Source organism: Cyrtonyx montezumae, unplaced genomic scaffold (assembly GCF_038088225.1).
Source record: "Cyrtonyx montezumae isolate F1298 unplaced genomic scaffold, pur_monq_1.0 scaffold_8, whole genome shotgun sequence".
Lineage (NCBI taxonomy): Eukaryota > Metazoa > Chordata > Aves > Galliformes > Odontophoridae > Cyrtonyx > Cyrtonyx montezumae.
This window is the reverse complement of record NW_027072089.1, coordinates 48510332-48524126: the sequence shown is the minus strand read 5'-3', so window position 1 is coordinate 48524126 and position 13795 is coordinate 48510332. Positions and strand designations below refer to the sequence as shown.

Sequence of the window (13795 nt, the reverse complement as noted above, 5' to 3'; positions counted from 1 at the left end):
TCTTTTACCGCCAACAGCTGCCATATACACATATCTGGGAGCTGTTAAACCCTGATCCTTCCCTATGTACATGCCACATGCAGCTGAGTCCCAGCTGAAACCCACCCATCCCAGTAACACAGGACTGAGCCCAGTGCTAAGGAGCCACTCCTTAGCACCATGTTCTGTAGTCACCAGCACAATCGGCCCAAACCAATCACTGCTTTAATTGCTTAATATCAGGAGTATTGCAATAGTCTCAAGAGAACTAAAAGCTCAAAGAGGGTAGATGGAGGTTAGATATAAAGAAAAAATCTTTTGCAGTGAGACTGGTGAGGCACTGGAACAGGTTGCCCAGTGATGTGGTGGATGCCCTGTCCCTGGTCTTTCAAGCCAGGCTGGATCAGGCCCTGGGCAGCCTGATCTAGCTGTGGTGCCCCTGTTCATTGCAGGGGAGTTGGATTAGATGGCCTTCAGAGGTCCCTTCCAACTCTAAGGATTCTATGGTTCTATAGTTACCTGTCATGTTCTTACCTCAAAAAAGCACAATCACATGTGAACTACAACAGTTAGATCACTGTTACAAAGCACGGGCTTGCAAAGATCTAGGTTTGCCAACATGTGGGGCTACTCTAAACACAAATATGACACAATCTGTGCTAACTGTACAAAAAATGCATTTTTCCTTACGATCATTTAGTGATGGTTAAAAAGGAAGCACTAGTAACAAGATGTTCATAATGCATTGCAAACCATCCAGTTCTGGTTTGTTTTGGCTCTTCTGGTTTATTTGTATCATTGACTTGAAACATAATTCTACGATCTGGGTTCTCATGTGCTGCACCGTCTTCCCTCCTTGGGCCTACCTTTTCCCTTTATTTTGCTGTCAGACAACAGAAGCCAAGTTGGACAAAGTTATGTCAGCCTTCAGAGCATGCAGTTTATTTTTCAGTCCCTGTGCTCTGCAAGAGTTCTGCTTGGCTACAGGCACAGAACTAGGCACTGAGCTCCCCTGATCTTCCCATTTCATCAGGCACTAAATTAACCACCGCACAGCACATGCATTTGTGATACAATATATTCCATTCATTTTGTTCCTTCGGCCTGACCTCATGTGCTGGCAGGCCTGACTGCTAAAGGAGTTAAACTGCAAGTGCCTTAGCAGCAAACTGAGCAACTTGTCCCATCCCAAAGCTCAGAAGCTTTAGTGTGAAACAATGAATGCTGGTGCACTGCCTACCAATAGAGGTGAACGCCCCTTTCCCCTTAGTACCACCCTGAAGATGTTCTGTTGTTAAAAAGGGACCGGAACGCTGTACCACATCTTCCTGCTCTCTTTCTGTACCGTTTACACACTGTGCCTGCTGCCCTGAGGTACAGCGTCCTCTTGATGAGCAGAGGTCCGCAGTTCAAGATGTAGTGTCTGTTTTGCTGAGTTGGAGTGTGCTTGCTTCATGTGCAGGATTTTAAAGAAAAAAAAATCTTTATATTTTTGTAAAACTATAGAAGGTATTTTTCTTCTCAACTCTATGTTCCAGATCAAACTGCCGGGGAAGTTTTAGCACTTGTTGAACTATTGGTTGAAATAAAAAAAAAAAAAAAAAAAAGCTTAACTGAAAAATGAAGGGTTTCTTTGCATCCTATGCATGTCAGTGGTCTGTTAGTTCTCCACCTTTGAAGGATGACACCTAGCTCAGGAAGCAGGATTCCTCTGTTGAGGGATCTGTGTGGAGAGAAGCTCCTTTCTTGCTGCCTTTGTTTGCAAACATGACACTGGCAGCAGCCCTGGTGAAGGCAGCTGGGATGCCCCAGGTCTCACAGCTCATCCTCGGGCTCTGAGTGAAGCGAGCTGCTGTGCTGCAGGCTGGGAGCACACCACGAGCAACAACAGCCATGGCTCACGAGGTTGGGGCAGCAGCGTGTCCGTGCAAAGGGTGTGATTGCTACAGAAAGAAAACATCAGAAGGGAGCCGTGAGCAGATAAATGGCATTACTACACTGTTTGTGCACCTCACACTAAGGGCTACAGCCCAGCACCGCTTCATCACAGCCTCACTTGCACAAAGAGGTGCAGTGAAGCCACCATCCACCAGCAGCTTCAAAAGGTTTGCATCTGAGAAATGACTCAGGATTTTTGGAACCACGACAGCAGATTGCTGCATGATGAGGCTGCACACCAGGAAGCATGCCCGCAATTACAAGGCACTGCAAAGGAAGCAGCTGGAGTCTAAGAGTAGGGGCCTTCCTTTCCCTCTTTTGTGTGGAGATGCAAAGCTGTGACACAGATAATCCAAGTCTAAGTGTGAATTTTATTATTTGATTCCTTTTCCATATTTTTTCACCTCTGAGAAGTATTTTCCAAGAGGTCTTTCCTTCTCTCTAGCACTCCGTGTTAATTTAAAAGAAAATTACTATTTGCTGCAAGCAATAAATAGTCACAGAATCATTAAGGCTGGAAAAGCCCTCTAAGATCATCTGGTCCAACTGTCAGCCCACCCTCATCGTGCTCACCAGCTACGTCCCTCGGTGCCACATCCACGCGGTTCTTGAACACCTCCAGGGACGGGGCCCAAAACTGAACACAGAAATTGAGGTAAAGAAACAAAAATTCTTCTCAGGCAGAAATAAACACAGTGAAGAATCAAACCACAAGCATCCTCATTAGCTAAGGGAACACTGATTATCTAAGCTGACACTGCTCCGGCAGCCCTTTCCCATGGGAACCACGCAGCCCTTCCCAAGGCATTCTGTAGGAAAATAAAGCTGCACAAGGTCGGGTTGCTTTCAAATAAAGAAAAAGCTGATGGTTTGAGCTGTTCGGAATTGCATCTCCTGGACCGCTGTCACCATCTGCTCTGCCCTCGTGAGGCCTCATCTGGAGTACTGCAGCCAGGCCTGGGGCCCACGGCTCAGGAAGGACGCAGAGCTCTTGGAACGGGTCCAGAGGAGGGCTGTGAAGATGCTCAGAGGGCTGGAGCACCTCTCCTGTGAAGAAAGGCTGTGGGAGCTGGGTTTGTTTAGCTGGAGAAGGCTCCAAAGTGCAGCCTTCCAGTACACGAAGGGAACGTATAGCAGGAGGGGGCCGCGCAGCTTTCCGCCGGGCGGGCGCTAAGAGCACACTGCCACCTGGCGGCCAACGCTGAGTCCTTAAGGATTTGCTTCCACGTTACTCCGCCTGTCCAAACGCGGAAATTAACGCAATCAAGGCAAATTAGCTACTGAGCTTTCATCTTCTGCAAAGTACTCTTCCATTATCAAAGCTGCACTCGTTAGCAGCTCAGATGAGAGCTCCAGGGAGCTGCATTTGACCCAGGTTCAGGTCTTGTTTTCTGCCAGCTCTTCTGAGCTTTCCCAAGGCACGGCTCTATGACCCACAGGCTGTACTGCGTGATGATTTAAAGCAGTGCCTCAAACGCTATGGAACAGAGCATCATCATCATCAAGGTAGCTCCTAAATCCTCATCATCACTGCTTTTTGAGCCAGCCTTCACACCGGTGCAGAAGCTGCCAGTGAATACAATCCACTGTTAAACACCTCCAACAGAGGCGTTTTCTGCCTAACACACAGCTTCAGGGACAGAAAAGCAACAGCTAGTTCTTTGAGGCGGCACTTTAAAAGCCTACGAAAGATTTCCATGCAACATAAAGCAGCATTTCGGAAACTCGGCAAAATTAAATAAAATTAAAAGCAAAACAAAACAATTGGACAAGGACTGAGGAAGGTTTGATGAGAAACAAGATGGAGGTATGTCAGCGAACAGGGGTTGTGCCTCAACCACCCCTTCCCAGCTGTCTGTTCCAGCACGCGTGCCTCAGCCTCCCCACCTCAAAAATCAAGACGAGCAAGTCCTGCTGCTGAACACTGACATTTAGTTACTGCCTGGATGCTGACCACCAGGGACAATCTCCACATTTGCCTATGCTCTCTAACCCACACGATCATCAGCAAAAAGATCCATTCACAAGAATATACCAAAGGCTATTTCCAAACTAAAGCTTTGTTGTTCTTAGGTTTGGTTTCTTCCAAACAACGTGGATGATAAGCAGGCTAATAGAAGTCACACTGCCTTTTTCTTATGCACAAGATTAGAAGGTAAGAATTAATGACTATTTCAGTCACCTTTCAGTTAGTTTTTAAGTGCCTGAGCTGAGACTCCCTAGCTATTATTGCTCATAGCTGCCTGTCTCATGCCACTGTGCCTGGATACCGTTAACACCCCTTAAAAGTTTTCTGAAGGAAAGGGAGGGGGACGAAGAGCATTCCACTGCTGCCAGAAACAGAAGGAGCTACTGCACACACTGGGATTCAATGCACTGCTGGCAGCATTAGGAGTGTTACATAAACTGGCACCAAGCTTTAAATAAAATGGCATGGCAGGGGAGATGATTGTACCACCATTTAAATACAACCATTTGTCAGATGTGAAATTTCATCCAAATCAGCTCCCCAGCGCAGATCACCACACAAACGTGTCAACCACTGTCCCACCAAGGGAGGAAGAAGCACAAATGGTTTTGCACAAGAACTCATTTCTGTACAGCCACTTCTTCTGCTTGTGCAATCCTGCCACAATCAGCAGGCAAAAACAAAAGCACAGCACACCAACTGCAAGGATGTAGTCCGTTACGTTACTTGAATGCCCTGGAGAGGAAGTTCAGACAGGGAATAGAGATCACTCTCAATTGTCACTCCTAGGAGCCCAATCCCTTGTGAAAACTGACTCTGGTGTTCAACCCCCTCACCTTGGCCATCATCTAAGCCAGACCCCAAACCACGGCTCCCGCAGAGGACCAAGCCCAGCAAGGACAGTCTCCATGGCAGCAGTGGTCTGCGCTAGCCCAGGATGCAGCTTCCAGCACAGTCTGCAGTGACTCTCACCTGAAACCTGGCAGTGAACTACAACATTCACAGAAACGTGGCTAAAAAGACATGATGCAGAGCTTGAATCCACCTGTAAACACGAAGAGCAGGACACGTCACTACTGATCTTCATGAGGGCTGCTCTGTAACCACAAAGACCTTCCATCTCTTTCAAGACTGAAGCAAGAGTGTGCTGGCAAGCCTGCTCAAGCACAGACACTTGTGACTCCACACAGGAAAAAAAAAAGGTAACTCTTTGTCACGATGATTCTCGTAAATCAGGCAAGTCATCAGCACCCACAGTTCTGGGCAGACTCACTGCAGCACCCCATCTCCATCCATGCCAGCTTTGCACCATCTGCCCGCAGCACCTGAAGCAGGGCAGTCAGACCTCCTGCAGGATGGTCCTAATACACACCTACATATACCTACTCAGTTTCCTAAACCCTACAGAACATAAGCATTCGGGGAGAGGTTTCAAAATAAAAAAGGACACTACTAAGTTTTTAATGGTTTATTAACACTTCAGCTTTTAATATCTTTGAAGAAGGCCTGAAAAATAAGTTTTGCTTATTGACTTTGTCTTTTCCCCTTTGCAAGATGTCACCTTCCACATCCTCCCTCCACCCCTTCTCCTCCCAAGAGGATAATGACGTTTCAAGCTAATGTTTGGTTGCTTCTCAAGTGGAAATCAGTTTCAATCATAGCAGCAGAAAACATGCAAGCCTGAACAACGGACCGTAAAAGTCTAACAGCTTTTAAAGAATGAGTAGAATTGCACAAATAAATTGTGCATTGATGCAAATAACTTTTTTAAAATGAACTTCATACATGTACACTTTCTTTTTTTTTAATGTGGATTAAATTTGGTGCCCAGATTTACTACAGAAGTTCTATTTTCTATTTAACAAGGCTTTTTCTTCACCTGAATAATCACATTACCCTTCTGTAAAGTGGTAAGTTCAGAAAAGCTTTAAATACTACTTTAATGTATACTTGCTCCATCTTGTCCTTCTGAAAAGCCAAAATGGGACTTCTGTGGTATATTGAACTGAAGTTGCATATTTAGCCTCACATGACTTCACGGGCACTGTCACCTGATCTTATCATTAGAAGCAGCAGAGGCTATTTCCCCATGCTTACATACACAAGTAAGCAGGCAGACAAAGCAAAAAGTTCTAACCATTTCAGGAACAAACACAAACAATTTAATCCATATTACATAATTCACCGAATACAGTTGATCTCATCCAAAGTGACTCCTGAGAGCAAAATAGTTTCAGCATTACATTTTATATACAGCTATGAAGGGATTACTGGAAACCAAGACAGTCTCCTTATACCATCAGCAAGTACACTGGTTATGAGACTGCAGCACACTTTCACTTTGAAGACATTACTCAAACCATGACCAGGTTCTATGACCACCAGTTTTGAACTTAGAAAATAATTCATTTCCATCTTATTCTATCATTGTTTTTAACCTCATTACTGCTGCCAGACATCAAAACCTCAAAACCTCAGTTGGCTGCACTGAGCGGGGACTCCTTTTTCTGCTCTTAAGTCCTGAAAGCTACTTTTGAAAACCTCTACACGTTATGCTGTAAATATTTTGAGATCTCCAGGGAATGTTTTTTTTCCTTCTATGCTCTGTCTCAGGAAAACTACATCCTGCATGCTTATTGCCTTCGTTACGTTCAGCACACTTAGTTTGGAACAGGTTATGGAAGTCTGATGCATTAATGTTCTATTTAAAGAAAAAAGAAAAAAAAACCTGGAGAATTACACTATTTCAAACCAGCAGAACCAAAATAATTAAGACCTTAACAGCGTTTCCAGTCACTGGGATGGAAGGCGACTTGAATGCAGATGCTGGAACATGTAATTGGAAACATCTGTGCTTGCATGCTTAAGTGAAAAGATAAACAGTATTTGTATTTTCTTCATCATCTTCCTTGCACATATGCAAGATTTTATAAAAAGTTTATCACAGACAGCAATGACAGAACATGACGTAATTATAGTTTTCTTAAAAAAAAAAAAAGCACTAGAAATCAAAGGCAACCAAGATAACATACATCTTCTCTAGAACATTTTTCTCAGCTACGTAACGTGTGCATGTACCAAGGTCTAACACACTTAGCTGCACCACATCAAGTCGAGCTGTCCAGAAGCATACAGAATTTCACTTACAGGAGTACATCCCCTCCATAATTCTTCAGTTTACAAGTAATTCCCTCTACTGCAATATGCTTAGTTAAGTACAGCTATTTCGTTCCATTACTACTGACTGTTTGAGGACATATGTGAAGATGAGGCAAGACTTAAGATTAAGTGCAGGGAAGCATTTTAGACCCCAAAATGCATTCTTTAAAACGTAGCTACACACGGTTAACACGAGTAAGTCTGCCAAGAGTTGCATAAAATGACTTGTTTTCAAGAAGTGAGCAACTGAGGCTCACTCGGCAAATACCAACTCTTCTGCATCATGGAATTCATTATGGGTATCTGAATCATCCAAATTACATTTCTGATTATCTACTAAAATGGAATTACAAACCCAGTAAGTTGGTACATTTGAATTAAGCACCCTTATGAAATCAAAAGAGAGTAATGTTGACTCCTGGAAGACACCCAAAAAATCCAAGGATGGAGCAGAAGGTTGATTATTACACTCTTGCACACTGCAAGCAAATTGTTGATATACTGATAACATTCATGCCTGGTATTTGTACCTGCTGGATATCCAAATTATTCTGTCCCAGGACAAGTTTGATAATTATCCTCTCTGTAACTGAAAGCAGCCATAAACTTTTTTTTTTTTTAAACAAACAGAATGGAGACCCTTTTTTCTTTCTTTTTTTCCTCTTCCCAAGCTTCAATTACAACAGTCTAAGCCAGAGACTTAAGCAGACTTCCAAATTTGTTACAAGTAGCAAATTGCCATGAACAACGAACTTGTTATGAATCCCCTTCTAGAAGTATGACACACACAAACAGGCTACCCAGCAGAAAATCTGTTAACAATTTTATTTCTTTTGTAATGTTAAATATTATGGGACAGGATTGTAAGGATGAAGAACTCTCAACAATGCCTCACAAGGGATAAGAAAGAAATTCTGCCATGATATTAGCAAAGTAAGGTAAGGAGAAAATTTACACAGTAAGAGGCACCATTTCCCCCAGCATACCTCTTGTCATGTTCCTGAATGAGTGGGATTAGCAATCTAATAAATCATTTTTCAAGAGGTAACAGCAACAGATAAAATTTTAAAGGATTATTAAAATAACATTTACAAGACTCTGAACAATTTTTGAACTCTTATTAAAACCACAGAAAGAAAGAACAATTCTTTATTTATGAATTTCCATAAAGGACTGACTGTGCAACTGACACCTGCTATTAATGACTGAATGTACAATTTTGTCCAGTAGCCGAACAGTTTGTCTTTTTAGATTGTGTTTTCTAACCGTGAGAGATCATTAAAGGCAAAGCCTGTTATGATGCTGTACACAGAAATGGTCACTTGGGCCATACTACCAATGAAGTGGTAGGTAAACAAACCTTTTTCTGGCCAAGAAAAAAAACAAAAAAACAAAACAAAACAAAAAAAACAGAAGCTGCATTTTGCATGCTTCTCTCACTCATTCTTTCTACAAGATGAATTTCCCTAGAAAGAATCCAATGAAAATGGCTGCAATTACAACAAGAAGTGATGGAAGAGAATTAGAGCCATTATCTCTGAGGGCCAAAGCTGTGGGTGATCCAGATTTATCCGAGTGTGCTACCTTTCTGAGCCTCACACCTTCATCCTGATGGGAGAAGAAAAATACACAGAGATGAAAAAAATATATATGTATGTATACAAAAACATCTTTTGAACAATTTTATATAACCTAACTCAAAGGTCAAATTTACTGCTTAACATTTATATAAAGAAAGTAATTTGAAAAGTAATATAGCACACTAAACTCACAGAGCAAACAATGACATTTCAAACACAGAGAGGTAATTGACAAGTTTGCTCGTGCTCTGCTTAAGAAAGATTCTAAAATTCTTGGCAGGCAAAACAAAGGATCCTACTTTTACTTACCACATAAGAATGATATAGTGGTAATTCCTTATTGTCAAAGAGAAACATCTATTTTGTACTCTAATTCTCCAAGCATTCAAATGACAGCAGAATGGCACGTAACGAAACATCATTATTTTAGAAATCATTACAAGGCTACAATTGCATATGACATCTTCAGATACCCAAAACCAAATACACAGAAAAGTCACAAAGTCACCTATCAATTAGTTACAAGTTACTGAAGGAGCACCTTTACAAAAAGGTACTGGAAAGCAATGTTTGCTTACCTCCTCTGGCCAATCAGTTGCTCTTATTCATTAATAATCTGAGCTGCTGCGTTACTGATTTGGATCTCATTTACTCATTCTTAAGAATGAATAATAAAACACTTGTATTAAAAGCTAATAAGTTGAAATCTGAGATGTAAAAGTAAATACTACCAGCTTAACCGGGCCTATATTTACTGCATTTTGTTAAAGAAAATGGTGTAGCTTCAGTTTCTCATTCAAGACGATCCTGAAGTCTCAATCACAGAGACGTATAAAGTACACGGAACAGTAAAATTACATTGCAAATCAATCTCAACGTTCCAACAACTGTACCTAATTCCGGAATAAACATTTCTAAGCCTAATTACAAACCAGACTCCTCAATCAAGAAGCACGGAACCAATATAAACAAGGAAACCGAACTTACCCTCAGGTGCCGATTTTCTTCTGACAGCTTCATAACCTCTGCCTGAAGTCTTTTGCACTCTTCCACTAGCTTCCTCGTTTCAGTATCATTAAGTGAAACACTATGTGGTTTTGGCATGGGTCCATCCTGCTTAGATGTATTCTGTACTGGAGCGGGTTTGCTCGCATCTATATCGTTCTACAAATATTAAGAATGACTTGAGAATTTTACTTACCTAGAGAAAAATTATCCACAGCTTAAAAATGAAACACAATCCACCTACTAATATAGACAGTTACATTTACAGTACTCTAAACAAGAGACTTCTGTCATAAGTTGTGATTAGCAAATTGTTAAAAAGCAAGAATGAACTGTTTGCATTTTGTACTAAACGCCACTGAAACTAAACTGAACACTTAAGCTGCATAACACTGACTCAGCAGGCACCAAAAAGGTAATACAGTAACATAAAATGCACCAAACAACATTTGAACTTGGTAGGAAAATAACGGACGTCATCTACTTGCCTTCTGAATCTTTTGCAATGCAACCATTGGTAGCTTAAGAGACACTCCAGCTACTCTACATAGGTACTCCTAACTAGATTTTAAAAGACCAACCTATTTTTACCATGAGTAAGCAGAGAAGGACTTAGAGCTTCTTCTGCCTTTTTGGTTCACTAGCTAAATTGAGTTCCTTCCTTTGATAGATGTACCTCCTTAAGCAAACCTTCCTCTGCTTTCTAACCTCCCTGACTGGTTCCTCTACATCAATCTCCTGGCTGGGACTGGTAAGCAACTGAAGAACGTGGCAGCCAACCGGGGTGAAGCACTTGCATCCTGGTGAAAGTATACCCCTGAGGTGGCATGTAAGCCTTACCCTCAGGTCTTGGCAGAGGCTTGAGTGACTAAACCAACTGCTAAAACATTAGGTTTTGTAACCTAATGCTGCTACTCAGAAAAATATAATTATGTGCAGTCTATAATATGAAGGTATCACATTAAATAAAATGCGTAAACATATTTAGCACTACTTAGTTATATCTAAGGTGTTATTCAGTAAGACGCACACACAGGCAACTCGCACAGCTAAATAGAAGTCTGCACCTTCAGTTATCCTTTACCAAAAAACACGACTTTCCCTCAACACACCTACAGTACAAACTGGACAGTATTAATGAAAAGCCAAAGCCATGAAGTGAATAAAGTCATTAACAGAAATCCTGCTTCAGCATTCTACCTCACAATGTTAAAAGCAGCACCAAAAAAAAAAAAAAAAACCAAAAATTAAAGGGTAAGTAGGAATCTACAGTATAAAGATTCCATAAATCAGAAGAATGAGGGTAAGAAAACATTGACATGTAAGAATTTCAGTCATATTCCAAAAAGCTGGATATGTGACAGTTAACTATTACTCCAAATAATGACAAAACAGACATCTTCAGTCCACATACATGAAATTGTCATCTCCTATACAAATAGAACTCATTTTGTTTGAAGTCAGAAGCATGTAAGAGGTTACAGCAGTCTTTTTCATCTGGATTATCTGTCTGTACCACTACCTTAAATGATGCACTTACAGCTCCCAGAGCACATATTAATTTGTAAACTGTACTTCCTTTCCTCATTCAGATGAATTAGAAAGAGAATTTTTAAAACTGAAAAGTGTTTAATACTTTAAAAAGCAAATGATTCAATTTGCTTCTCACAGTACTGAAGACTCAGTTTTTATCTGTCAGCAATATAACGCTAAAGTAATTCAGTAATAAGAATAATGAAAGGATATTTTTTTTCCATTAGTATAAGCAGTTTGAAATATGGTACCATGGTAAATTACATGCAGTAGAAGCCAACACTGATTTGTTTGCAAACCATGCACTAAGAATATCAACCTGAAATTTAATGTAATTCACCCTGTAAATAGTTAAAAAACGTGAGGCCCAGTCCTCCTTTCCATTTAATTTAGTAGAGATTCCAACAATCCACTTAACCAACAAATCAAATCGCTTTAAAAATGTTTCAAACCATTTTCTGTAGGATCCTAACAGTCAGTGTATGATGGGTTTGTTTTTTTTTTTTTTACTCTTTTCTTACTTACCAGTTTATCATTTTCGTTGGGCATTTCAAACACACATCTCAATTTGGAGTCCATTAACTCATCAGGTTTTGCTTCTTTCCACTAGAAGTAGTAATATAGTCATTTAATAAGCCAGTCACACAAAAATCTGAACAGTTCATAACCTTGCCCTTTGAACTTCCCTCTAACTCTTACGAAGCTGAATACTATCTTTACCCTAGCTGAAGTTTTCAGATTTGCTTTTGAGCAGTTTTTTGTCCACCTCTGACTACTACGAAAGTACTGAAAGCTAGACATGGTTAAACTGGAGTTTGGAAATGGAATCAAGTGAACTGAAAGTCAAGATGGACTTGTAGGGCACAGCAAGAAGGACAGCAGAGCGGTTTCCAACACACAATCAGAAACAGAGTACCATTTGAGGCAGTCTATCACCACTCAGTGCATCTGCTCCTGACATTCCATCTTGAAAGCACCTATTTTAAATAAATTATTGAAAGACACTTTTATACTTAGCTCTAGAATGAATTTCTTTAATTCTCTTTTGTCATTGGCATTAATGGTGCACTAACTCCTAACTAAAATTACTGATTTTCTGACAACAAGGAGAAGAGATGTTATTTTTGTAGCTACATGTCTCAAAAGCTTAATGAAAACTTTTCCGCCGTTTCCAGTGGAGAGAAATGCCACAATAATCTTTGCCTTCATACGTAAGGGAAGAGGGCCTAAGTCTGCAGAGGTTTAGTGGATTTTAGTGATTCATAAACCTTCTGATCTTTGTTCACCCTCTCCTCCTCCACCTTCAGTGAACATGGAACTGGGTGAATCATCACTTGAACATTTAGAACAGAAGATTGTGCACCATTCCCCTGGACTGTAATATATATGCTTTTGGGAGCCCATGTATGCTCTAAAAGCAAACGTTCTCACAACTGAGAGCTAACCTTCCAATCACTTCTAAGGTGTCCTTCTGAACTAACAAGCATAAACATAAATCTCTTATTTCTGGATCTTTCATCAGGCCAGTGCCACCCAAAAGCTGAATATACAGCTAGTTCTATTAATACAGAAAATAAACCTATCATTTGTGCTGCATTTAGCCCATATAGCCACTTGATGTCTTTGAGAGAGACAGTACTCCTTCAATGTTTCAGTTCTTTAGAACACCACTCAACTTTTCAGACAAACACTTCTTAGTCCAAATGCACCCATTTCACACAACTTTCAGGCCTGCTGCTTGCATATACCCTTGATTCCTTCAAATACAACCTGTTTATTCCCTCTCAATGAGCTGCAGTTCAGATACAGCATGACAGTAACTTAACACTGAAAAGACCTTACCTTTAATTTACACTACTTTGGTTCAATCAGTCCAATAGGCACATTCTGAGAACTGAGCTTGTGGAAATCATCATTGTTCAGAAAATTCAATTTTCCAAAAATACAGCAGTTTGTAAACATGATTCACTTAAACCTAAGACTGATTAAAAAAAAAATCCAATCTAGTCATTCTACCCCATTTTTACTTACCACTGCCTCCATATCTGAAATATTTGGCGGTGCGTAGATTGTTTGTACCATAAACTTGTGTTTACTTTTCTCATTTGGGTCATAGTCAAAAGGCTGCAGCATTACTGTGCAAAAGAATAAAATAAAACATTTAACTATGTGATCGCATCACTGGAAAAAAAACGCTATATACTTCACATGTTCTCACTGAACAGACACAAAGTTGAGGTGTGAAGGCAGCATTGGAAACACTGTAGATATACACTGTAGCAACAAGTAATGAGAGGAAACACTTTAACAGTGTAGCTTTAAAGATTGTTTCTACAGCTACTATAGCAAGAGAACATTTAATGTACAAGTAAGAACAAATACACCCTGTAAGACAGCCAACAAACACCTCAGGATTTTTCTTTGGAATAATCACACTTTGTGAATGAGAGAATGCAAAGGTAAAAGAGCTCTGGCAAACTTCACAACATCAACCCAAGGGAGAAAGGGAAGAGAACGTATATTAGGCTGACCACCAACCAATAGGAGAAGCTCAACTTCTAAGGCATACTAGTCTAAGCTACAAGAAAACTACTAAAATACTTCATTCAAACCACAATTATTAAAAGAAGTA

At 40.5% G+C, this 13795-nt stretch overlaps 1 protein-coding gene across 1 annotated transcript in view; it reads right to left on the bottom strand.

The window, feature by feature from the left end:
- Positions 1-7842: 7842 nt before the first annotated feature.
- Positions 7843-13795, bottom strand: part of VAPA (VAMP associated protein A) — a 32805-nt gene continuing 26852 nt past the window's right edge. The window contains exons 3-6 of the mRNA XM_065753229.1: positions 13195-13298; positions 11689-11769; positions 9613-9789; positions 7843-8653 (exon numbers count right to left, since the gene is read on the bottom strand). Coding sequence (XP_065609301.1) covers positions 8495-8653; positions 9613-9789; positions 11689-11769; positions 13195-13298 — 521 coding nt within the window. The 3' untranslated portion in view covers positions 7843-8494. The remainder of the gene's footprint in view (positions 8654-9612; positions 9790-11688; positions 11770-13194; positions 13299-13795) is intronic.